Raw genomic sequence first — 26,622 nt, 5'->3', positions numbered from 1 at the left:
TTTGAGTAACTTGAGCCAGATAATCATCACAAAAGGTGAGAAATTTCCTATAAGATTTCCATACCCCACAGACAAAAGAGTCCCTCAGAAACAAAATAGTGATGATTCAAAAAGAAAAAAACAATCAATAAACATTTTATAAATTTCAATTTTAAGTCTTATGTAAGCACAATTATGGGAAATAGGATAGTTTCTTCTTAAATTGTTGATTAGTAGTCACCATAATGTTTTGCTTATAGAGAAATAATAAAATATAAATAATATATTTGGTTTATCTTTTAAAAAAAACAAACAAACCCAAATGAGTGATCTGAGGTCACTAAATAGTGCTGTATTTGAATGGTTCCATTTCTGTAGGAGAGTCCAGTATTTGGTGCCAGTGGGCAGGAAGAACTTGCGAAGAGACTTGCCGAACTTGAGATCAGCCGGGAGTTCCTGAGCGTGTTAGGAGATGATCAAGACTGGTTTGATGAAGACTTCGGTTTGAGCTCTTCTCACAAGATCCCCAAAAATAAGGCGGAAGAAACAATTGTACCTTTAATGGCAGAACCTAAAAGAGCTCCCCAGAAGCCGTGTGAAACACTGTTGGCAGTCCCACATACTACAGAGGAAGTAGAAATTCTTGTGCATAGTGCAGCAGAAGAACTCTGGAAATGGAAAGAATTAGGTCACGATCTTCATAGCATTAGCATTCCTACAAAGCTGCTTGGCTGTGCCAGTAAGGGTCTAGATTTAGAAAGCACTAGTAAAAGGGTCTACAAACAGGTGTGTAACATGGAAGGATAATTTTAACTTTTAAATTTATCTCCATTGTCTGAAATTTGGATTCTTAGCCATTTTGTATTGTTTTATTTTTCTCTATCAAGGCGGTTTTTGACTTAACAAAAGAGATTTTTGAGGAAATATTTGCAGAGGATCCCAACTTAAATCAGCCTGTCTGGATGAAGCCATGTAGGATCAACTCCAGTTATTTCCGACGAGTAAAGAACCCAAATAACCTTGATGAAATCAAGGTAAACTGCAAACTAGAGAGTATCTCCTTTGTTTGACTTGCTCTTCATTTATGCAGATCTATAAATGCCATAAAAGCAGGTGCCCTAATGTTTTATTCACCCTCTGTCCTCAAGGCCTGTCGCATAGGGGGTATTAAATAAATGTTTGTTGATTCACTGAATCCATAAGCAGTGGAGGGATGGGGGAGAAGGAATCCTGAATCCTCAGGATTTTGCAAAGCATAATTTGAACAGTCATTTCCTATATATACATAGTTTATAATGCTTAAGAAAAAATTAGGAAATAGGGAGATAACTTATTGTGATTCACTGGAGTTTTAGGTAAATTTTTGGCAATTTAGAGATAGGTATTCTAAGAATATACCTGAAAACATGTCATATATCAAACATGCCAGCCCTAGACAGATGTTAACCGTTTCATCTTTGATTTTGGAGGTTTCGAATTAGTAATGTGGCTTTGAAATATGTGGGATAGTAATATGATATATAAAATATAGTATTTGTTTCTAAGAAGTCCCTGAAAAGATTGAGTGCCCTGAAGTTACAGTGACTCCCAACAAGACTTCAGAGTCATATTGGTGGAAATATCTGCCTGTTCACATGTTTCTTTAATATATCAAAGGTTATATTTCCAGTGCAGTGCTTCTCAAATGATAATGTGAATATGACTTATCTGGGGATTTTGTTAAAATGGAGATTCTTACTCAGCAGGTCTGGAGTAGGACTCGAGATTCTGTGTTTTTAACAGGCTCCTGAGTGATACGAATGCTGTTGACCCTAGAACCACTCTGAGTAGCAAGGCTCTGGAGTTGTGTTTTCCAGACTTTATTTGATCACGGAAAGCTCATTTTCCCTATAGCTAGCATACCTCCAACTATAGTTGATCCTTGAACATTGTTGGTGGTTAGGGATGCCAACCCCCTACTCAACTGAAAATCTTTAGCTACCAGAGTAGCCTACCAGAAAGCTTACCAATAACATAGTTAACACATATTTTGTATATATATTATATACTGTATTCTTAAAATAAAGTAAGCTAGGGAAAAGAAATGTTATTAAGAAAATCTTAAGGAAGAGAAAATACATTTCTGGCACTGTTATGTATTCATTGAAAAAAATCCGTGTATATGTGGACCCATGTTGTTCAGGGGTCCCCTGTACTCACCTTACTGCTGGATTTTCTTAGTTATCGAGGAGTATATGTGGTCTATTAAAATACAGTAAAGAACATACATAATATTCTGATATATAATGTGGAGGCATTGCCTAAACAATTTAGTCTTTTTTTATTCAAATATAATTAACGTATAACATCATGTTAATTTCAGCTCTACAGTGTAGTGATTTGATATTTGTATCTGTTATGAAAAGGTCACCATAACAAGTCTAGTCAACATCCATCATCACATATAGTTTCAAATTTTTTTGTGTGATGAAAAATTTTAAGATCTGTTGCAGCAACTTTCAAATATACAATACAGTATTAACTATAGAGAGCTTTTGAAAATATTTTGTACTTATAGAACATCAACAGATGTTTATGAGATACAATGTATGCTTACATCGAAGTTCAGCAAGCTATGGCCCACAGACCAAATGCAGCCTACCACCTGTTTCTATAAATGAAGTTTTATTGGACCACAGCCACACCCAGTTGTTTAAATATGGTCTATGGCTGCCTTCCTGCTGTAACAGCAGAGTTGAGTAGTTGTGACAGAGACCACATGGCCCACAAAGCCTAAAATTTTTATAGTCTGGCCCTTTACTGAAGTTTGCTGACCCTAGCTTAAATTGGAGTAAGTAATACCCCCCCCCCAAAAAAAGTTTGCAAAGATTAATTTGATTCATTAAAAAAAAAAAAAGACTTTAAAATTATTTTCAACTTTGAGAAATGGAGTATCAGAACCTCCTGGGGAGCTTTTTCAAAACACGGTGTACTGCATTCTTTCAGCCCTCCAGAGTTGCTACATCCTTGAGAGAGAGGGTGGTAGAGTTTGGGGACACATTGGTTGGAGAATCTTCTCAAATGATTCTGAATCATAAATGTATCTTTTCCCCCATTAGGAACATTGTTTTTTAGCAGAACAACCATAAAAAGTACTAAAAACCCAAATTATTTTGTAAATAACAAAGAACAAATTAGTTGAAATAAGATACAGAATATATATATCAATAGTCATCAGAATGCATATAACACACAATGATGCTGCCCACCAATTTCAATATTCAAATGGCATTTTGTAAAGTTTTTTTTACGGGTGATAGTTTAAAGATTGATACTAAAATTATCATGCTTTTTATACTGAAGTGTTGATTAGTATTTTTTTAATTCAACATACTCAGTTATGGTGCTTCAAAATAAACTGTCCTAGCCAAAGCCTGTACTTGGCTCACATGGCATTGTTTCCAACATTTATACAGGATTTTTTTCAGGTGCAGAGATTTATTTTATGCTTCCTTTAGTAGTTTTGCCAGCTTGAAGTTAGCTGATGATGGGTTCTTGGGTAGAGGGGACTCTAAAGTGATTTTTCTTTGCAGATTCATCAGTGGGTTTTACTTTTGTGTGTTGTGTAAAAACAAAAATTCTTTAAGTGAATAAAGTGTGAGCATTTGGAATGCTTTTGTCTTCAAAATGCTAAGCAGAACAGTAAATGGAAGAATTTGTTGTGATTTTTTTTTATTGTAAATACCATATTCTTAGCATAAATCTCCGTTAGGAGCACTAATTCCCAGGAACTTAGTTGGTTGTGTTTCATTCCCTCCTCTTATTTTCACAGAACTTCATAGCCACAGAAGTACTCAAGTTGTTTAGTCTTAAAAAGGAGCCAAACCACAAAACAGATTGGCAGAAAATGATGAAATTTGGAAGAAAGAAAAGAGATCGAGTGGATCATATCCTGGTCAGTGCATATAACTGAAATATTTTTATTTTGATTATCTCTTCTAAAATCGAGATGTATTTTGAGTCTAAAAAGAAGGGGAAGGGGGTGCCTGGGTAGCTCAGTAGGTTAAGCATCCAACTCTTGGTTTTTCTGCTCAGGTCATGGTCTCGCAGTTGTGGGGTCGAGCCCAGTGTCAGGCTCTGTGCTCAGTGTGAAGTCTTCTTCAGATTCTCTCTCCCTCTCTTTCTCATTCACCTTCTCTCTCTCATAAAAAGATACCAGTGTAGATTCTGGGTCCAGATTGCCCGAGTTTAAATCCCTTTTCTGCCACCTACCTGGTGCATAATCTTGGACAAATTGTCTAACCTCTTTATGTCTCATCTCCCTGTCTGCAATCTACCAGTACAATTATTAAGAGGATTAAATGGATGTATAGAAGAGGTCCCTGTATATAACTCGGTAAATATTAGTTTTCATTTTGTCATCATTATTATCCAGAGCTTTAGCTGGATAGTATTTATTCCATTTTGTGATATCTTTTTTAGCATTAGAAAAATGTTTATCAAGGTGTTCTGGCTTGGTGGATTAAGCACCTGACTCGTGATCTCAACTCAGGTCTTAATCTCGGGGTTGTAAATTCAAGCCCTGGATTAGGCTCCATGCTCAGCCTTTAAAAAAAAAAAAAGAAAGAAAAGAAAACTGTGTCAAACAAAAAAGAAAGAAAAAGGAAAGGAAAAATAGTCTTTCTTCCATAACAGAACGTTAACTAATTGCAAACTTTAGGAAACTCGTTACTTCATTCAGGTTTTATCTCCAAACATTTTCATTCTGGACTTTGTCTTGTTTATATTTATATTCATGTAATGAAAATGAGTGTAATACTTAAATTAACCCATTTTCCCCAAGTATATGCCTTCCCATTGCTTCATTTGCTCAGTAACAGCTACACTAGATAAACATTTATTTAGTATTTTATAGCTTGCTGTTCCTTTTCAGGCTTTTTTCATGCATGAAAAGAGTGGCAAACTATAAAACATAGTAATTATATGAGGTAGGAAGGACTCCTGTTACTCTGTTTTATAAATGAGGAAGTTTAGACTCAAAGATATTAAATGACTTGTCCAGCAAATGAGAGCCAAGATTTTAACCAACTAGTTCTTTGTAGATCCTTGCGTCTCAAGAATAGGAACTTGTTCTCCTATTCCAACAGTGGCTTAAAGTTTGAGTTATGGTTAATTTCCATAATTTTACTTCCAGCACTTCTTTAGTAATTAAGAAAGCATATCAGGGGCACCTGGGTGGCTCAGTTGGTTAAGTGTATGCCTTTGGCTCAGGTCATGAGCTCAGGATCCTAGAGTTAGCCCTGCCTGGGGCTCCCTGCTCAATGGGGAGTCACTTGCCCCTCTCCGTCTGCCCCTCCCCCTGCTAATGCTCTGTCTGTCATTCAAATAAATACATAAATAAATTCTTAAAAAAAAAAAAAAGATTTTATTTATTTGAGAGCACAAGTGGTGGGTGGGGAGGGGCACAAGGAGAGGGAGAAGCAGTTTCCCTGCTGGGCACAGACCCAGACCTGGGGCTTGATCCCAGGACCCTGAGATCATGACCTGAGCCAAAGGCAGACACTTAACCAACTGAACCACCCAGGTGCCCCTCAAATAAATAAAATCTTTAAAAAAAAAAAAAAAAAGATGAAAAAACTATGTCAAGAAACATTCATTTAGGGTGCTCTGAGTTGAGATCACGAGTCAGGTGCTTAATCCACCAAGCCAGAACACCTTGATAAACATTTTTCTAATGCTAAAAAAGATAGCGCAAAATGGAATAAATACTACCCAGCTAAAGCTCTGGATAATAATGATGACAAAATGAAAACTAATATTTACTGAGTTATATACAGGGACCTCTTCTATACATCCATTTAATCCTCTTAATAATTGTACTGGTAGATTGCAGTTAACATCTTGTTAAGCGTCTGCCTTTGGCTCAGGTCATGATCCCAGGGTCCTGGGATTGAGCCCCACATCAGTCTCCCTGCTCAGCAGGAAGCCTGCTTCTCCCTCTCCCATTCCCCCTGCTTGTGTTCCCTCTCTCACTGTGTCTCTCTCGCTGTCAAATTAATAAATAAAATCTTAAAAAAAAAAAAAAAAAGAAAGAAAGAGAGGGGTGCCTGGGTGGCTCAGTCATTAAGCTTCTGCCTTCAGCTCAGGTCATGCTCCCAGGACCCAGGGATCGAGCCTTGCATCAGGTACTCTGCTCAGCAGGAGGCCTGCTTCCCCCTATCCCTCTCCCCCTGCTTGTGTTCCCTCTCTTGTTGGTCTGTCTCTGTCAAATAAATAAATAAAATCTTAAAAAAAAAAAAAAAATTTCGTTTTTCCTTCTATCAGTTAAACTGATCACATCCTCTATAAATCATCTCAGTGTACACATTCGAGTCGAGAACTGCACTAGTGAAGGGCTGGCGTGACAGTAGTAAGCAAGACAGGAGTAGAGCCTACCTTCATGGCTTTTTGCTGCCAGAAACTAGCCATTGATACATAATTCACACACATGTGTAATTCTAAATTCAACGATAAAAATAGAGGAATGGGAGCTGTTGTAAAAGCATAAACCAGAGGAAAGTGATCGAATGAGGATGGTCAGGGCAGGCTTCCCTGAGGACATTTGATCTAAGATCTTCAAGATGAATAAGCATCACCTGAATTCTAAGATCAAAGAGCAGTTCAGGGGGAGCAAACCACATTCGCCAAGTCCTGAAATGAGGAGGAGCATAATTTGAGCTGAAATGTTAGTGGTTGGGGTGACATAAGGTAAAGCTGGAGAGGCAGAGTCTGTATTCTCCAGTGCTTTGTAAGCCATGTTAAGGATTTTGGATCTTACCGTAAAAGCAAGGAGTTTAAGAAAGAAAAATTACAAGATCAGATTTCCAGTTTTAAAAATGCTGGGAGAGTGGGGCGCCTGGGTTAAGTATTTGACTCTTGATTGCAGCTCAGGTCATGATCTCAGAGTTGTGGGATCGAGCCCCTTGTCAGGTCCACTGCTCAGTGGGGAGTTGGCTTGTGATTCTCTCTTTCCCTCTCCCTCTGCCCCTCCCCCCAATAAAAAAAAATTCTTAAAAATGTATCTATGTCTATATATCTCTACCTCCCCAAGGAGATGCTTCAAAAGAACTAAGTGTGTGGTGGAAAACAGACCAGCTAGAAGGATATAGCTTATATGGCGAAGGTGGCTGTTTTTTAAAGCAAACCTTCTTAGCTAAGTTTCTTTTGAGTACGTGTCAAAGTAAATGAGGAAACTAGCATCGTGTGCCAGTTGAAAATGACACGGAGAGTGAGGGCCTACTGCACATGGCCTCTAGCTAGTTGCAGACAGCTTTGCCTTCACACGTTATAGAAATGGCATCGTAATAGTGAAAGGAATAAATACACTGGAGCGGGAGGCAGCAATATGGAGGCATCTTCTAACTTGAATTATTAATCAGAAGTGACAAGTAATGTATCTCACAAGTGAACAATAAGCAGATTGGTTTGTGGCTCTGTGTTGGACCTACCGACCAATATACTGTGTTTGGGTGGCAGAGGCTTCCGGTGGTGCCAGATGGGGTCACTTAAACAGTAACATCTGTCTCTCCAGCAGTTCTCGGAAAACTCTCAAATTAAAAAAATTACTTTTGCTTGTATAAGATTATTATAGCTTGGGTGAGGGTGACATCTGTGTGTAACAATTCAAGAGATCTCGGAGTTGGGAAATAGGAATGCATATATTACGTGAATATCCCCTTTGCTGGTCATAAAATACTTTCCACCTTCCTACAGAGAGACCTGGGCCTATGTAACTTGTTTCAGGAGTTTTTCCCCCACTCTTCTTAATATGCAGCTAAATGGTACTATTAGCTCCTTGAGTTAATTATTAAGAAATACTAAATAAACTTCCCTCCCACAATTAGACTTAGCCAGCCTCGCATTTGGAGATCTTGATGTTTTTGCACTTCAGAGAGATTGAAATTCAAAACAACAGTTTTTTAAAAGATTTGTTTATTTTAGAGAGAGAGAGAGCACACGTCGCACATGCCAGCATGGGAGGAGGGCCAGAAGCAGAGGAAGGGAGAAACTTAAGCACACTCCGTGCTGAGTGCTGAGCCTGTGGCAGGGCTCGATCTCAGGATCAGACCTGAGCAGAAACCAAGAGCCAGCCGCCTAACCAACTGGGCCACCGAGGCGCCCCTCGAAACAACATTTTATAACATGTGAACCAAAAGTTTTTCCCCTAGTACAAAAGAAGAATGTTTATTATAAAATAATCAAGATCATTTTAGAAAATACTGATAAATCAAAAGAAAATCATGATAATCTCATCATCTAGATGACTTTTAATATTTTGATGTACGGTCTTATTTAGACAAAGAATTTTTTTAAACAAATGAGATAATCTCTTTATCGTGATCTGATTCTTTTTTCTTAATAAAATGAACTTTTTTTTATCTTGTCACTAAATGGTCCTCTATTTTATATCACTTTTAATAACTTTATACCATTTTGTTTTCCTGGAAATACAGTAATCCATTGAATGGATGTACCATTATTTAACCAGTCAGTAATTTTTTTTTGCTCTTTTAAACAGTATTGTAATAAACATCTTGCAGCATGAGATCTTTGCACTTTTTTCCAATAATTTCCTAGGATAAACTCCTAGAAATAGAATTGCTGATTAAAAGTGTATGCCGAATGTTAAGGCTTCTGTATGTGTGGTCAAATTCTTCTCCAAAAAGGTTGTACCAGTTATACATACTCACTAGCACGATACAAGAGTGGAGGTTCTCGCCTTTGCCAGTACTGGCTGTTTACCGATTTTTAAATCTTTACCGAAAGAATGAGCTCATTCTGCTCTAATTTTGTCATTAACATGGTTAATTTTTTACCTGTTTACTGGCTATTCTGAATCTCTCGCATGTTTAGTATATGTGCTGTCAAAGCAGGCACTCTTTTGCGCGTTTAATCATGAAATATTTCGAAATTCGAAAACAGGACAGAAACTGGTTTCTGCATCCCCCTCTTTAATTTAGTCCAGTTTCTGAACTGTACATACTTGGAATTAGTTCATTAATCGCACTAATTTAATGTAAGCTCTTTGTCTGCAAATGCTTTATTTCCGCTCTTACTCTTGGATTACAGTTTACATAAATATTGAATTCTAGGATGATAGTTCTTTGAAGGTACTTTTTTATTGTAATCTGACATCTGTTGTTGGTCTTGAGAAATCTGCCGACAGTCCTTTAGGGGGAATCTGTCTTTTCTGCTTGGTTTCTGTTGAAGATTGTTGTGTGTTCATTTTACAGTTTCTCTGGATATGTCTAGATGTGGATTTCTTCTTTTTCCTGCTTTGGATTCACTGTGCTTATTAAATCTATGGATTCATATCTTTACTGAATTCTGGAAAATTCTCAGCTATTGTCTCTTAGAATGTTTCCTCTCCCCAAGTCTCCGGTTCCTTGTGGCAATTTTCTGGACATACCTTTGGCCCTGTTCTCTCTTTCATCACTCTTAATTCCTCCACTAAGTAGATGTAACAGTTGCTGCTCCTTCAAATTTCTATTTGTTCCAGTACTTAAGATTTTCCTCTTTGCTCAAGATTTCTTTATGCATTACAAATATTTTTTGTTATATTTTATCCAGTATTTCTGTGTTTATATAAGAGGTTTTTTTGCATTATCTTACTCTACTGTTTGCTGCCGGTGCTGGTGGTAGTGGTTTATTTTAATGTACTATAGGAGTTTTTCAAATTTTATTTCTAAGTAATATTTGGATATAATTTAAAAGAGCAGGAGAAGACAGCGGTTAATATTTTGGTCAGCCCAATACTATAGGTAAAATGAAGCCATCTTTTCTTATAAAATTGATGGATTTTATTGTTCTTCTAGAGCTTTCATTGTTGGTAATTTTGCTTAGAATTGTAAGTTTTTAAAGGCCCTGAAACTTCCTGAGCCTCATTTAATAAGTTTGGATGCATCGAACTCCACATGTTCCCGTGGATATTAATGCTAAAATGAGAAAACATGGCTTAGCAGTTAAGAGCAAGATCTATGGAATCAGACCTCTTGTAAGGTTCCAAACGTGTCTCTCCCACTTATTAACAATGTGACTTTAGGTCAGTCATTCTCTGTCTCGGTCTCCCCATCTATAGCGTGGCAGCCTCAGAGAGTTGTTGTAACGACCAAATGAGGTACTCTGTGTCCTAAGTGGCATATAGGAAGCTCTTAAAAATACTAGTTATTATTAATATAATCACTTGTATTGATACACAATCATTTTCTTACTTGATCCCCACCCTCCCTGCCTGCCAACAGCCAGAGTCTAAATTCTGTCAGTTAGAACTTGGGTCAGAAATTTGACTTGGTGCTATGAGATATATAACTATGAAGATACTGGGTTTAAGTTGTGAAAAGTCCATCTTTTTATTTAAAATGTACGTGCCCTTCAACTATGGTAGTTTAAATCTGCCCCTGTGCCTGGTCCAGCATTCTCAAAAAAAGCACTTTGATTCAGAACAAGGAGACACTGTCACCTCTACCTGAAGATCCGAACGACATTAGTAGATTTAAATCCCAGAATGTCGTGGCTCCGTCTTTCTATACTAGGTCATATTGTATGTCAGCCATATTGTCAAGTTTTTTGGGTACAATTTTCTAACCAATTCCAGTATTTTTCTTTCATCACGCTGGTTCATCAACACGCAGTCCTGTGTGAATAGATTATTAGCACAGAATTAAATCATGTGAAAACAGTTTAATTGGAAAAGGGACTCTGATGTGTGTATGCATAAATACTGTGCTTCACAGCAGTTAAGAACTAGAGGAAACTCTTCACATATTTGCCTGTTAAAGCATTATTGAAAAGGATCCGCTGAGCTCCCGGGAGCACCTGTGGCCAGTTCAGATTAATCCAGTCGGTTATTTCCTATATATCTGCTGTGTGCCAGGTGTGATACTCTGGGCACTGGGAATACATGAGTGAAACAAAGCAGACAAAATGCAAGGAGCTTTCATTGTACTGAGGGAGACAGATACATGAGAAAAATAAGTTAAATATAGAGAGGCAGAAGGGGAACATTGGGGGTGGCAGTTTTAGATAGGATGGCTGGGGGAGGTCTTGCTGAGATGATGACACTTGTTTCAAGGACTGAGGGAAACAAAGTGAGCCAAGCGCTCATCCAGGGGAAGAACATTCTTGGAAAGATAAATAGGGCCGTGATCACTGGGGGAAAGTCACTGGGTATGGAGCAGAGTGAGGGGGTCAGAAATAGTAGGAGATGATGTTTCAGAGGTGTTGGTGTGTGTGTGTGTGTGCGCACAGAGGGCCAAATCATGTAGGGTCTAAGAGGCCCTTGTAAAGACTACAGGTTTTACCCTGAATAAGACTGGCATTTAATGATTCAGCAGAAGCGTGACGTGCTGTGACGCACATTTAACAGGATCTCTGTGGCTGCTGTGTTGAGAATAGACTGAAGGGATAGTAGCATAGGCGGGGGCAAGGAGACCAGTGGGATGTTGTAATGATCCAGGCAAGGGATAACAATGGCCAGAACCAGTTTGCTGGTATTGAGATGGTGAAAAGTGGTCAGATTCTTGACATATTTTCAAAATAGAACAACGGAACTGCTGATAAATTGAATGTGACATGTAAGAGACAGAAAGGTAGTTAAGATGGGCGCCTGGGTGGCTCACTGGGTTAAGCCTCTGCCTTCAGCTCGGGTCATGGGATTAGGCTCTCTGCTCAGCAGGGAGCCTGCTTTCCCCGCCACCCCTGCCTGCCTCTCTGCCTACTTGTGATCTCTCTCTCTCTGTCAAATAAATAAAATCTTAAAAAAAAAAAAACGTAGTAAGAACAACTCCGTTGGGTTGGTGGGAGCAACTGGAAGGATAGAATTGCCATTTGCTGATTTGAGAAAGACTGAGAGGAACAGGTTGGAAAGGAAAATCGAGAGTTCTGTTTTGAACATACTGAAGTTGGGGTGTCTGATAAACATCCAAGTGGAGACACCGAGTAGGCAGTTAGATGTATGAGTCTGGAGCTCAGGCCAGAGACCTGGGCTGGAGATAGGAATTCGGGGATGGTGGACATGGAGGTGGCAGTCAAAGCCACGAGGCCAAGAGAGTGCAGACTAATAGGAGGTCCACCAGCTGATTCCTGTCACACTCTGGTGTTTCAAGTATTCAGAAGAGGAGGAGGAACCAACAAAGGAGACGAGAAAGGAGCAGCCAGTGAGGTAGAAGAAAGCCAGGAGTGTGTGGGGTCTTGGAAGCCAGGTGAAAGCGTTTCCAGGAGGAAGGAGGAATGAACTGCATGGGCTATAGCTAATTGGTCAGGTAAAATAAGAACTGAGGATTTACCGTAGCATTTAGCAATATGTAGGTCTTGACTGATCTTAACATTAATGTGAGTAATCTGGGATGTGTGAGGTCAGCACTGGGTTTCAGTCGCTTTCAAGAGGGAATGAGAGATTAGTGAGAGCAAAAGTGGGTATTTCAAAGGAGTTTTTTTGGTAAAGTGAAAGATGGAGGGGGTCATGGTGACAAGGTAGGGGTCTTGTAGCGTGAAAGAAATAAGCTGATAGGAACAATTCGCTAGAGATAATGGGATGATGCAGAGGAGCAAGGAGGGGCAGCGAGAGCGGCGTTCCTGCGGGGGCGCGGGCGGCGTCTGCACTGGGGGCGGGTGCTCTCCCACGGAACCTTAGCACTTGTGACATGATAGACCACTGTGTTCAGCATTTCATGATACACAGTTACTTCCTCCGTACAAACATGTAGAATAATTTAGGGACTCTTGATCCCAGCTCAGGTCCTGATCTCGGGGTGGTGAGTTCAGGTCCTGATCTCGGGGTGGTGAGTTCAGGCCCTGCACTGGGTTCCACATTGAGTGTGGAGCCTACTGAAAAACAGAGAGGGAAAAAAATGTATAATTGAGCTGTCCTTGCTCAGACCGGGAAGGTCCCTAGTCAGTCTGACTGTCCATGTGTCTGTGGCATTATTTGAGGTGAGTAAAATATAAAGGATGTTTTTTAGACAGAAAGGCCTCCATTAGCCAAAAAAAGAAATCTTTCTTTCAGCTCCTGTTCCCATTCACCGTCCCGTTACTGCTTCAGAAGGACATCGATGAATTTGTAACTTAGGTGAGCTAAGAATATGACGAACTATTTTTAGCAGTGCATCCTCAAAGTGTGTACATGTGGAATGAATGACAAGAAGTTAGACCAACTTTTGTATATCCTTTATACACAGTAGCCTTGGAAAATCTCTCTCCTGTAGGTAGAATTGCACTTAAAATGACAAATCCTGGAGTGAAAGCATCCAGCTAGTGACTGAATCTCCTTTTCAGCGTGAGATGTGATAAGGTGCGAGATAGCTCTTGAGTTTCTGCTTACTGTTGCAAAGTTCTTTCTCATAGTAAGCCTAAAAAGGTTTTCATATAACTAATTAGAACTTACTTCTACAGCTTTGAGGTTTTATAATAATTTTAATTCTTTCTGCATGCCTTTGAGGCAGCTCTCATGTTCTACCTAAGTCTTTCCTTCCCTGTTAAATGTTGGTATTCTCTGCTCTTGTCTGATAGTATTTTTAAGTTCCTTCAGCGTTTTCAACTTTACGTTTTTCAGTGTCCCCCTTTAGATACCCTGCTCAGAATTAACCATGTGATATTTCCTGTACTGATTTATTAGCGCAGTCATATAGTCTCCTCTCTTTTTCCATTAATGCAGCTTATAATCACATATGTTTTTTGACTACATGAGTCTCATGAGACTCAGAAAAACTTGGGAAAACCTCAAAACCAGAGGGCTTTTGTAGTTATTTGGGGGGCCCAAATACAGGACCTTATCCTTTTCTTCCATCATCATCTTAAATTTGGCCCTTTGTTCCAAGTTACCAATATATTTTTTAAAATTTTTTTTATAAACATATAATGTATTTTTATCCCCAGGGCTACAGTTCTGTGAGTCGCCAGGTTTACACACTTCACAACACTCACCATAGCACATACCCTCCCCAAGGTCCATAATACCAATACATTTTTGAGTGCATTCTTCCAACATAGTTCTCTCTCTCAATCTCGTGTTACCTCTAAAATTCATCCAAGTCATTGCCAAAAATGATGAACTGGATACAGCCAAAGACAGCTTTTAGTGCTCACTAAAAAATCCACACGCCAGATATTTAACACATTCTATATTTGCACTGTCCTTGTCACTGGGAAACATAGAGTACAGTGTTGCCAAATAATGAAATACCAGCAAGATAGATTGGGAGCATAGAGGAAAAAGCGCCCGATTCTTTCAGGCAGAAACTTCCTTGCAGGTTGGTGGTAGTTTTGTCCTTTAGTCAAAAAAACACAAATCTGAGGCGCCTGGGTGGCTCAGTGGGTTAAATCCTCTGCCTTCGGCTCAGGTCATGATCCCAGGGTCCTGGGATCGAGCCCCGCTTCGGGCTCTCTGCTCAGCAGGGAGCCTGCTTCCTCCTCTCTCTCTGTCTGCCTCTCTTCCTACTCGAGATCTCTGTTTGTCAAATAAATAAATAAAATCTTTAAAAAAAAAAAAAAGGCACAAATCCATTTAACTGACCTATTTCTGTTTCCCCATCTTGTCTTCAAGGATATGGTGGGAGACCCTGCCCTGTGCTTGCTGAAATCTGGCCACGTTTAGTTTCCCACATTTCTCTTTCCTACCCGCTTCATACCCTGTCAAAATAAAAGAAATGAAGTTAGACTTTTTAATGTAATGTAATTACATTAGACTAAAATTACATTAGTCTAAAATTAGGCTTTTAATGTAATTTATTTATATACTGTGTATTGACTTGCCACACATGTATGCTACATGTGTAGGAGCAAGGGAAATGTGTACTAAGAAGAGGCTCCAGGAGCGAGAACGAAGAAAACGGAGGCAGATCTGCAGGCTGTGAGAACCCCTTGATTGCTACAGTTGCAGTTCGAAGTTGGGCTTTGTGCTTTTGGGTGGCCAAAGCAAAAAGGAAAGCATGATGTTGGTCCTCACCAGCTGAGAGAAAAGCGGTTCTTGCTCTGAGGAGGAGCAAAGCTTTTGCTAAACCTCACACGGTGCAGTGAGACCCGTCGTCTGCGCGCCGAGACCCCGGATCTTGTCCCAAGCCTGTATTCTCCTGTGAGGCCACCAACGATTTCGTCAGGACTGTGCTTCCTGAATTTTGTCAGTGGGGAGGAATTTGCTCAAAGAAAAGGTCTAATATTAAAGGTGGAGAAAACCTCTAAAAAGCAACTTCGGACAAAATTCATGGGGATAGGAAAGCTTTTGGGAACACCCCTGTTAGCTTTTCCGGAGCGCGGTTCTCCCTCAAAACCAGTTTGAGAAGTGTTGCATTAGGCTGTTGCTTACAGCATTCTTTAGGAGAACATCACCAGTTCCTTGGTAGCTTAATAACATTCCTTACACATCCATACAGAATGATTCTTTGATCAAATATAGAAACTCTGAATTAAACAAGTTTCTTTACTGGTGGACTGCTATTTAATAAGCTCATGTACAAGGTGAACCTCCCAGGTGGGGTTTTCTGAAACTTATTTGACCATGGAGCCCTTTTTGGTGGCGTATCTGTTCGTGGATCATTAATTAGGGAACAAAGGAAATGGAAATGGCTACTTGGCAAATCCTTCAAACACCCTCCTCCACGAGAGAGCATGTGGCAGTCACGGTGTCATATATTTGTCAGCCCTGGCCAGGGTCACCTGTCGAACAAGGCTGTTCTTCCTTCTCTTGCTCTCAGACTTCCAGGGCCACGGGCTCTCTCTCTCCCGAGAGTCTTCTCATTTGCTCTTAACGGGAAGCAGAGTACAGTTCCCGTCTTTGCTTCCTCTACCTTTTGCGAGATGAGACTATGATCAGGGCAAGCCTGGCATTTTGTGGTCACATGGCTTTTTCGCCAAGTTAGACTTCTGGTTAGAGACCCTCCATCGCTGCAGTTTGACTTCACTGAATTCCTCACTAGATCGGGGTTTACAGTCCACTTTCTGCTCCTGGCCTCTGTGCCGCACACAGTCTCACTGTGTACTGTACATCTCTTATGTGTCTTTTACGAGCACTCTTTAAAAATTATAAATAAGCAAAAAATCTTGGACAAATAAATAAGACCATAAATAATAAACAATAATATATTTTTTAAAATACTCTAATGAATATTTAAACTTCATTTATTTATAATACTCTATCATCACATTCAGTATTTTCTTTGGATATATGCATTTTATATTTGTAAATCCATATATCTAATAATTTACATGCTTCTCTCCCCCTTAAATCTTTACACATGTTGCCCTATATTGTCAGATAACGACATACTTGGAAACCTTAATATCTATAAAATGCTAGAATATTGTCAGATTCCATTTTGACAGATTTGAAGCCACTTTAATTCATCAGTTGAGTCTTTTTTCAAACTTCTTGCAATTTTAAAAGGGGTATTGATAATCATATAAACTACCTTTTTCTCTAATTGCCTTGGGCTGTATTCTCCTGGGAATGGGATGGGAATATGATGAATATGAATATACAGTGATAATATCAATACAGTCAATTTCCTGGCTTTTATGGGACAGTAATTTTCTAACCTTTCTGTTCTTTAAATTCTAGGTCCAGGAGCTCCATGAGGAGGAGGCGCAGTGGGTGAACTACGACGAGGACGAGTTGTGTGTGAAGATGCAACTCGCTGACGGGATCTTCGAGACCTTGATCAGAGACACTGTTGATGTTCTGAACCAGATCACGGAGAAACAGGGGAGAGTGCTACTTGTGTGACAGCTTGCAAATAAACCGAACACTGAGTGCTAACATGAGTCCTGGGCCTTTCTGCCTCCTGATACACACCCCATCTCCACCATAGCAAGAGTGCTTCTGGACTTGTTACCTTTCCTAAAAGACTTCCGGTTCGGAGTTCATGGGACAGTGCGGTATATCTGGTAGGACAGCCTTTGCCTTTAGCGACTGTCTGCGGGATTAGTTGGTGATTTTCGGTGGGCAGGGCTGCACTCCTGATGTTGACACACAGTATAATCCTACACCTCTTGTTACCACCCCTACTGGGTCTCAGATGCGGGCTGAAAACACCAGACTTACCTCTTAGCTGAGACGAGGCTAACACTTCGTTGAGTCTGAAGTCGGGCAGGAGAGGTACATAGAATTCTGCGTCCTACCATTTTTTGAAAAGTAACCCTGGTCTGCACCATGAAAGTCATAAATGGACATGATAGTCTCTAAACAGTATTAAACCCCTCACCACTTCCAAATAGGCAAGTCTAAGAACGGGTGCCTATTTCACATTCTGGAATTCATTTCATTTCCTTTTGAAGACCATTTTCTTCCATTATTGCAGTTGAGAAGCACCAAGTGGACTGTCGAGTTAACAGAAATCAATGGTAGCCTTGCTTTCTGAGCACCATCTAAAGAAGTTTAAACCTTTGCATTATTTTTAGTTTTCTCTGTGTGGGCATGAAAACAAAGAATGCCCCCCACTGAAGACTGGACCCAAAGGACTGATGCAGGGCTGGTTCTTCTACCCCTTCTTATCTCCCTGCACTTTCTTACTCCTTCTGAACCTCTACCAGCTGCTCCTAGAGTCACAGATCCTCAGGACCATCTCAGGCATCCAGGCATGGCAGAAGTGGAAATAATTCATTTTGGCCTTCAAACTTTCAACTCCCATCTCTCCCCAAGAAGTCAGAGACGCTGTTACTTGAATGATTTAGGAAATGAGTGTGTGCACCAAAGACAAAGAGATATTGTCTATTGTTTGTGTGCTTGTTCTACGCTATGGAACATTTTAAAATTTATTCAGAGATAAATTATTAAGTTGAAAATGTGTGTCCCTATTCAGAAGTGAAAGATTCTTCTTGTAATAGTAAAACTTCCGTCTTGAAGCTTCTGTGGTTCATAGTCTTTTGCACAGGAAATCTACAGTTTTAACAAACCCATACAGATACCGAAGAAGGCAGTTTAATTCCGTGAAAAGAAGATGAGCTTTTCCAAGATCACCTGCCGTAGCAGGAATGGAACAAAATATTTCAAGACACTGTAAAATTCAGTTCTGCCTCTCTTGCATCATTGCTTCTCACAACTATTACCTGTACCTGAAAACAAGTATAGAGACTCCAGCTGCTACATTAGAGCATATGTGACGCTCTCTGGGACCTCAGTACCCTGCCTTCTTGACTGGTTTCTCGCAATCAGTCCTCCTGTCCTTCTTCAAGTAATCTAGAAGAATGTGGATAATCTTAGGCGTGAATGTAAATGCCTTAATATTGAAGGTCCTGATTAGAAGCATGATATAATAAGACATCCATCCACTGGATTCATATTTGCAAATATCCTGGAATGTTACAGCTTCAAAATATATTAGAAAAACCCCAAAGATGGTATAATCTTTACGTGTGCACGTTCGTTCATTTCTGCATCTTTGCTCCCAACCTGCCTTTGCGTCTCAGATGTTTCACTATGCACACTTCCATCCCTCCTTGGTTTCATCTTGTCATTATGAGAAACTTGCCGAAATAATCATTGGAATATTTGCATTTTGCACAATGACTGGTATGATAGCTCTTGACGAATAAGGAAAGCACTGAAATGTGGTGATTGGGTCTCGGGAAATGCGCAGATTGATGCATTGCCAGCATTTCTTCTGGGCTTTTGCAGTTGAGCTCTAGTCTTGTAGCCATAATGAGCAGATCGACTAAGAGAAGCTAGGGTTTCTTGGGGTTATTAACCAGTAGTGTGGAGATGTTGTTCTCACGTTGGCCAAGGAAAAGCAAAGGCCTTTCTTTTTAGTTCGTGTTATTTGGAAGACAGAAAAACATCTTGTCTACACCCTCTGGCTGTTTGTAGGATTACATTGTCCTTATGATACTGAAACTTTACAGCTGCTATAAATTTTTTATAAGTGAATATGAAAATAATATAATAGGAATATAGGTTGTTTTTCTACATTCTCATTATTTGGACCTAAAGCAATTTTTAATAAGAAGATTAATCTTTACTCTTTATGACATTATGATTCCAGAAAAGGAAAAAAAAAAAAAAAAAGATTTAAGTGTGTGGAGTCGGCTCTCCAGACTTGGGGTTCCGTAGTGAGGATATGGCCGGGACCACATATTGGCCCCCGTCTCGTGCTCCAGCCGTCTCCCGTCTTCAGAATCCCGGGCTCTAGCCGAGAGGCAGCAGTCAGTCCGTCTTACTCCTTGTTAGAAATGGTTGTCCGTAGTTTGGTAGCAGCAAACAGAGGAATCTATAATTAGCAGATTTCTTATTATTTTAACTATTGGATAGAATTGAAAAGGTGTTTAGTGTTAGCATTAGGACTGGTGACTGTGGATCCCCAGCCACTCGTTCCATATTGGGATCTTTTTAATCAAGCTCTGCCTCTTAACCAAGAATCTAAATATTCCCTCTTTCTAATCTTTGTTCCTTCTCCCCACGCTCCCATCCCCTTTCACTTTCTTCATAATTCCTCTAAGAAAAAGATCTTTGCATCAGCAGTAATATCTTTTAGAATAGCACTATCAGAATTTAGTAGTAAACCAACATAGAGGCTTCAGATTTCGTTCTGAGTCCAAAATAATTTGTGCTACCCAGGGTGCTGACCTCTGGGTTAAACAAGTACAGGGTATAGATTCCCTCTTCAGGTCTAAACAGGAATTTTTATTCTAGGGAAAAGTGGGAAGAGCTCAAAAGTAGTTAATAAGGAAGGTAATTGGTTTTTCTTTTACCCAAGAGAAAAGAAAATTCCTTCTGTGACTACTGGTCTCTGAGAAATTATCTTTCAAAAGAGATTTCATGCTCATAAGAGTGTTGTGGCCTATTGATAAAAACAATTTTGTTCACTTTCTTGTCTTGAAAAAAGTGGCCTTAGCTTTTTGCAATACTTGAATAAAGTGTGTCCTCGCACAGCATTAGAGACTCATAACTTTTCTGCAAGAAGTTAAAACTTAACATCTTCTTTTACTACCTTAAGAATACTAGTGAAGAAAACATTAATTCAAAGAGCAAATGATAGAAACTACAATGATGTTTAATGCAAATTGTAGGAATTTACATGTTTACAAATCATCTTGAACTGGTTGTGCAGCAATTCAATAAAATATCTTTGTATTATAAAAATGTGAAGAAAACAATGTAAACTGATGTAAAGGAGGTACTGTCATTTTAATTAACCTGTCTGTGTTTAATAGCTTTTCCTTCCGGACTTTGCAAAGCCTTCTCGGTAAACACATTTGCAAAGCGTTCTCTGGGAGGCCTGGCCTCCATGTGTGTACTGTACTGTGCAGACATGAAAAACAAACCCGTTTACTGTGTATGTGTAAATAGCCTGCTCATCAGGCCGTTTTCAGCCAATAGTCCCATCCGGTGCAGCTTTGCACAGAAGACTTGGGGTGTGGTTTGTAAGTATGAGCTGTAAAATAACTGGGATGAGTTCCCGTGTATACCTGTGTAAATAGATTTGTTAACTGAAATGTACTTTAAGAAAAGATAAAAATCTGTAAATAAACTGATTTATAAATTAAGTCTGTGTCACGTGTCCTTTTTTTCACCTTCCGAGAGCCGAGATCAGAAGCCAGTCCCCATGAAGTTGCGTGCCGGCTCGCAGAGCACGTGCGCTCGGGCCGCGGGGTCGGGGGAGCTGAGCGGAGAGGCCGTTCCCTCCACTCATAAAGGCCATCGCCCCAGACACCCAAACAGCCTGGACGTTCGTCACTCGTGTGTGCGATCCGGGAGCACACCTTCACGTTCTGAGCACTGTGCCGAGTGCTGGGGAGGAAGTGGAGGCCACAGCCATGGCCCCTGACCCCGTGGAGCTGAAAGTCTAATGAAAGAGTCATCGAAACAGAATTTCGAGAACAGTACATGACGAATCGCAGTTAGTGCTGCAAACGAAGCGCGCGCAGGATTTGAGAATATATAATAAAAAGAAGCCAGTGGGTGGGGATGGGTCAAAGAATGGCTCCCTGGCAAATTATAACTCTGTATTCTCTCTTGATGGGCTTCTTGCCTGCAATTCGTGGCAAACAACGTTTCCCCCAGATGACTTAGTCTGATCACCCTTGCAAAATAACACACAGAAAAGTCACATGCAATTAAGTGGGCCACAAAGAAGAGCAGCCATCCGATGACTAGGTGTGGAGGCTATAATTTATTTCTAGAAATACAAGCTTGGAGAAGAATGGAGCTAGAGATCTAGAAGAATAAACCAGTTTCCAAGATGGAAACATATGGCGCTTGGGAATGAATCTCTCTAGCCCTCCAGAGTAGAAGTAGCCGCCATGGGCTTGCCTGAATTGCTCTAGCTCTAGGAGCCTCCTGGTGGCCAACGCTGCTGTGTTTTAACCCCGCCAGAGCCGTGAATATTGAAGGAATTCTCAGAAGAGGACTGACCCCAGATTGCTACAGATTCTAAGATATCCTTCTGACTCCTAGAAGAGATGTATGGGTGCCCACTACGTGCCAGATACTGTGGTGCTGAGAGGACACAACAGTAAGGACAGGTTGAACCTTGGGGGGAAAAACCCAAATATCTTTTTCCTTGAATCCAAATACGTGCAAACGGTAGCTGGCACTGGTAGGCGGCAGAGCTGAGGATGGGGAGCGCACAGCGGTGAGATCGGCAGCGCGCTGTGCCCGCTGGAGTGAATGCTGAGCTAGCCCGTGCCCTCCAAAATCCCAGAAAAGCTCAGAAACCGAAGGCAGTGACTGCCACAGAAGAAGTGTGAAGCAGGGCCGGTCCCACCATTCACTCCTGGCCTACGTGCAGCCAAGGTTAAAAGGCAGGTAAGTGGCATCCGAGGTAGAGAGCAGGGACATGAGATGAGGTCACTGGGCCCAGACAACAGCACCCCATGCTCAAGTGGGACGGCATCTCCGTACAGCCAGAGAGGAAAGGAAGGGCACAGGAGCCAGCCCCTTGCTATGCGTGGCTTCCCCGTGGCCAGCAGGTGCGCTCCAAAGCCCAAGGGGGAGATGTGACGGCACGGACCCCATGCTGTGCCCCCAGGAAGTTACCAGGACCCTCCCCATGGGGTCTGAAATACGGCTGGGGTGACCCTGAGGGCCAGGGTCACATGTGCTTAAGCAGAACAAAGGAGCACACCCTGGGAGTCTGGAGGAGGGAAATGTATTCCCACAGGCGCTGATAAGCCCCGCACAGGCTGTGAGCGCCCTATCTCTTGGTTAAGGAAGTGTGCCAGGTCCAAGGCTACTTCTAGGAGACTGTGCAGGAGGCAAAAGTCTGTATGACTGCCTTTCCCAGCAGCCCACCCCCCTACCCCGCTCAGCCACTGGAAGCGCGGGTAAAGCGCATCGGATCCGGAAGGTAAACCATGGTTTACCTCAAACGTGTAGGTGGAGCTGGGACCATGGGCCCCTGAACAACGTGGGTGAACAGCGTTCACAGCGCCTTCCTGTCATTTTGAGACATTTACCAGGGTCCCTGGGAGAACCAGCCCCCGTTCAGCCTCCAGGCCTCTCTGGAGGATGGTCCTCAACCAGAAACTTCCGGCGCCCGGCCGAAGCCAACCGAAGAGCTTGAACAATGAGTGTGATAACCAGCCCACCGAGCACAGGGCTTCTCCTCCCCCGCAGTGCTGTGGCCACAGCAAGAGGCGTTAGCGGTGACACAAGAGCCAGCCTGTCCTGCCAGCAGATGACTGACGGCTGGTCGGCTGCCCATCGCTACCTGGGCCGGTGAGTTTGGTGATTCTTGTTGGTCTAGAGGACAGTCCAGGTGGTCGTGTACCAGCCAAGCCATTAAAATGGGAACGTGAGACAAAAGGATCTTTGTTCTGGGATGACAAAGGCAGCACAGTCTGAGTCCGCCTCCTGCCCCCACGGCCGCGCTGTTCATCGGTGCTGCGTGGTGGCGCCAGGCACCGCAGAGGCTTCCGTGGGAGTCTCGGAGAGAGGACAGGTCAGCGTTCCCATGTGCCTCCCAAGGTCGGAGATGCTCTTGTCTCCTGCCTCCTTGGGATCCAAGGTCCGTTGCTTAACCCGAGTCTTCCTCCCAGTCATCCAACTTGGGGAGGGAAGTCACGGTCTGAATGAACTTGACAGGTTTATTATCACCCACTCGAGTCGGAGGTCCCAGCACGACCCGGAGAACCCGAGGGATGCTCTTTCGTCTCTTCCCCCATTTCCCTGACGTCCCCTGTTGTGAGACACCTGTTGCCTCCAGGTTAGGACTGAAAGGCCGTACCCTGATACCACGGTGGCCCTGGTGACAAGTCACACCTCGAGAGCATGTCCCGGGGGAGAAAAGAATTGTCGCTTATACCGAGGTTGGGAATCTGCCAGAGCAGCCCCACTGGGCAGCTGCCTGGCCTTCCGCCCACCCCCAAGTATCGCCCGTCATGGGTCAGAGCCTACTGGCAACTGTTCAATGCCTTTTCTTTTTTTCTTTAAGATTTATTTATTTAAGAGAGATAGAGAGAGCAGGGGGAGGGGCAGAGGGAGAGAATCTCAAGCAGACTCCCCTCTGCGCGCAGAGCCCCACGTGGGGCTGGATCTCACGACCCTGAGACCATGACCTGAGCTGACATCAAGAGTCGGCCACTCAAGCCACTGAGCCAGCTAGGCGCCCCTGCTCACTGGCTTTTCTTAAGCGGTGCCCTGGGTAAGTTGGGGTTTTTTTATGGCCTTTGCGTAGTTGTTGCTTAAGCTGTTCACTGTGGTGTTTGCCCCTGGTCTGTCTGGGCTGCTAGGGAACACGAAGGCCCCACCTCGGTCACAGGAACAAGTCCAGCACTGTATTTGTTTTGGGCTGTGACTGTGGTGTCTTGATCAGATGGGAACTTTGTTGGCCATCTGGACACGCGGCAATGGTTGTCTCTGTGTCTAGATGGCACCACGTGGTGAGCATCACTGGAAACCACCGCAGGGGACTGGTGGTCCAGTGGGGTCCATCTGCCATGTGAGGCCCAAGCCCGCCTGACGTGGCCGTGCTCAGTCTATTCCTCGGTCTGCATTCGGGGCAGGAGTCACACACAACAACTCTGTTGTTGCCTTTGCCCTTCGGTTTTGGGGGCTGAGCCATTGTGATTTGGTCCATTTTTGTATCTGAGGTAGACTTCGTGTTCCATTCTGTGTGGACCCAACGGGGGATCATGGTGGTTCGCCAGGCACGTTAGGCGAGCTCGTAAGTTCCATTTGTGTTTTTGTTGTTGTTGTTCATTTTGTTAATGGTTGTTATTGGCATTAACATGAGTGGTGAATAGGGTTGGGTTTTTGTTTTTTTCAGTCCACAAGCTGTTGCCACAGTCCCTGTCCCTACACGGGGGAGACTTTGCATACAGTTCCCTGGTTTGTAACGGCCCACGAGTTGATGAACTAGTAGTGGAGACTGGCTAAGGGATTGGCTGGGCGGCCATCATAATGCAGTTTGCCCCATTGGGCAGGATAGCCTTCTCTGGTCTCAGCTGAAAACTGGTCATCCCTGGAGAAGGTGGCCGCAGTCACCCAGATCACTCTCCCGGCTTTGAGCTTTGAGCTCTGCGGCTGGGACATCTTTGAGCTGCGGCCCTGCATCGTAAAGGGAGGGGGAGGGGTGGCCCCTAGGGCTGGTTAACCGCCTCTGGCAGAGCAGCTACTTGTTTATGGGGTTGCCTGGCCCCCTGTGGCCCACGTGGGCTTGACCTTGGTTGTCCTAGTTTTATTTAATGATGGAGCTTTGTTGAAGCTGTCCTGTTTTATTTGTGGGATTAGTGGGGACCCACATGAGGAGGGGCAGCTGAGGTCTTTTAGTCCCACAAGCTGTCAGGCTTCCATGGTCAGGCTTCCTGTTTTCAGGAAACATGGCTAGAAGTTGCCATGAGAGGGGAGGATACCTGGCAGCTGCCTCAAGTAATTTATGGGTCCAAGACCCACGGGACCAACGCACCTCAACAGCAGACTCTTGTTATCACAGGCTCTAGTCCACACAGGGAGGAGCAGAGGAAACTCTCATAAGGCTGGCGGGCTCCCTGGCCCAATGGCGGGGCCCTGTATGCTCATGGCCTCCGGGACCTGCTGTCGTCAGAGGCCCCACTCAAGGGAGCCACAGCGTGGGTAACCTTGACCAAAGGGACCAAAGGAATATCCACATGTGTGTGTGTTTTTAAATAGCCACATAGGCCTGCCAGTCGTTGAGTGTCTTTTCATTGGTAGGAACCATCTAGGACGGTAACTTTTGTTTCATCTTGTCAGGAATGTGCTTCTGCTGACGGGCCTATGGAGCCTACCGGGGCCCCTGGAGCTGCCGCTGACGAGCAGGTCCCGAGCCCTCCCAGGGTGGATGGCCCGGCCTACGTGTGTCCCCGTTCCCATGACCCTACATGGCGCCTGCCCAACTTATTCCTGAGTGAGGCCGGCAGGGAGGCTGTCCCCAACCTAGCGGACGACGAGCCCCTCCGGGAGTAACTGGGCTTGTACAGATCTAGCCCTACTGGCTGCTGGCCCGTGGCAAAGGGGTTGAGGTCTCCTGTGGAGGCACAGTGAGGGTATGCTGTAGGCCGTTCTGTGGGAATGCAGACTGGTCTGGATCCGTATCCTGCTCAGGGCTGAGAAGACGACACTGGCCAGACCAGTGACAGCACCTCCGTCTCCCGTGTGCACTTGGTATCACCACCCAGGGGACAGCAGTGACGTCAGGTTCTGAGGGGCCAAGGGTGGCACCTCAGCCTTCAACACGCAGTGGCCCGCTGCTGGCCTCCAGGCTTCGGAGGCATTTTTAAGGAGCCAAACTGACTTGTTAAATTGCAACAAAGTGCTACGTCTTATTTCCACCTGCAGCAAGACCTGAATTACTGTGCGGGGTTGTTGTTGTTGTTCCACTTGGTGTGTGGTACTCCTTATGGAATATTCCAGCGGGGTTTGGGTAACTTAGGTGGCAGGAAGGAGTGGCTGTCCCGCGCTTATGGGCTGAGTTCTTTGCCGTGAAGGGACACACACCCTCAGAGGGCAGTGACGCTGTGTGGCAGATGTGGCCCAAACGCCGATGTCTAGAACACGCCGTGGTGGGAACCGTGATCACTGGCACCCAAAATGGTCCAAAGGGCCTCACCCATAAGCGCATGTGAATCCAGCTGCCACGGGTCACCACGTTTGTCCCCAAACTCCTCAGTGTCATCAATTAACCATCACCGCTACGGGGGACCTGTCATTATTATCCTTTGGGCACCAGTATCTGAAAGTCCCATAGATGTCTGAGTCCTTTTCTCTTTCTTTTCCGAGAGGGCTACAGGCCTGCTCGGCGCTGGTGGAGACGCAGGGACTTGGCCCCATCCTTAACTGTGCGTTCGACCTCGGACATTTGGGTTTCAGTGCTCCTTTAGCAAACAGACACACTAACTCCCCTGGCTTTTGTCCATGTCCGTGTTTTAGTTTTTGTGTTTTATGTTCAGGGAAGGACCTCGTTGTAACAGTTTGGGTTCAGCAATGCCATTGGTTTTTGTGTTAAGAGGGAAGAGGTCTTACTTGAGGCCTGCAAGTGACTCAGACCTGGCCCAGCTCCCTGCATGGGGGCTCCCTGCATGGGGGCTCCCGGACCTCCCCGGGACGTGGTCTGTGCCCTGGGAAGCGGGTGAGTTGGACCAGGCATGGTTTTCCTTCTCCTTCTAGGGCGCCTCTCCTGCACCGCCACTCCAACGCATCTCGTCAACCCATCACGGTTCACAGGGAGATTCCGGGGCTGCATT

General features: G+C 43.2%; 1 protein-coding gene across 3 annotated transcripts in view; it reads left to right on the top strand.

Moving 5' to 3' along the window:
* CEP350 (centrosomal protein 350) overlaps positions 1–20,460 on the top strand; it is a 154,375-nt gene extending 133,915 nt beyond the window's left edge. For all 3 annotated transcript variants that reach the window (XM_045982217.1, XM_045982218.1, XM_045982216.1), the window contains 4 exons: positions 358–765; positions 867–1,013; positions 3,791–3,913; positions 16,547–20,460. In XM_045982217.1, coding sequence (XP_045838173.1) covers positions 358–765; positions 867–1,013; positions 3,791–3,913; positions 16,547–16,711 — 843 coding nt within the window. In that variant the 3' untranslated portion in view covers positions 16,712–20,460. The remainder of the gene's footprint in view (positions 1–357; positions 766–866; positions 1,014–3,790; positions 3,914–16,546) is intronic.
* Positions 20,461–26,622: the final 6,162 nt, after the last annotated feature.

Source organism: Meles meles, chromosome 17 (genome assembly GCF_922984935.1).
Source record: "Meles meles chromosome 17, mMelMel3.1 paternal haplotype, whole genome shotgun sequence".
Classification (NCBI taxonomy): domain Eukaryota; kingdom Metazoa; phylum Chordata; class Mammalia; order Carnivora; family Mustelidae; genus Meles; species Meles meles.
This window is presented reverse-complemented; position numbering and strand designations above follow the sequence as displayed.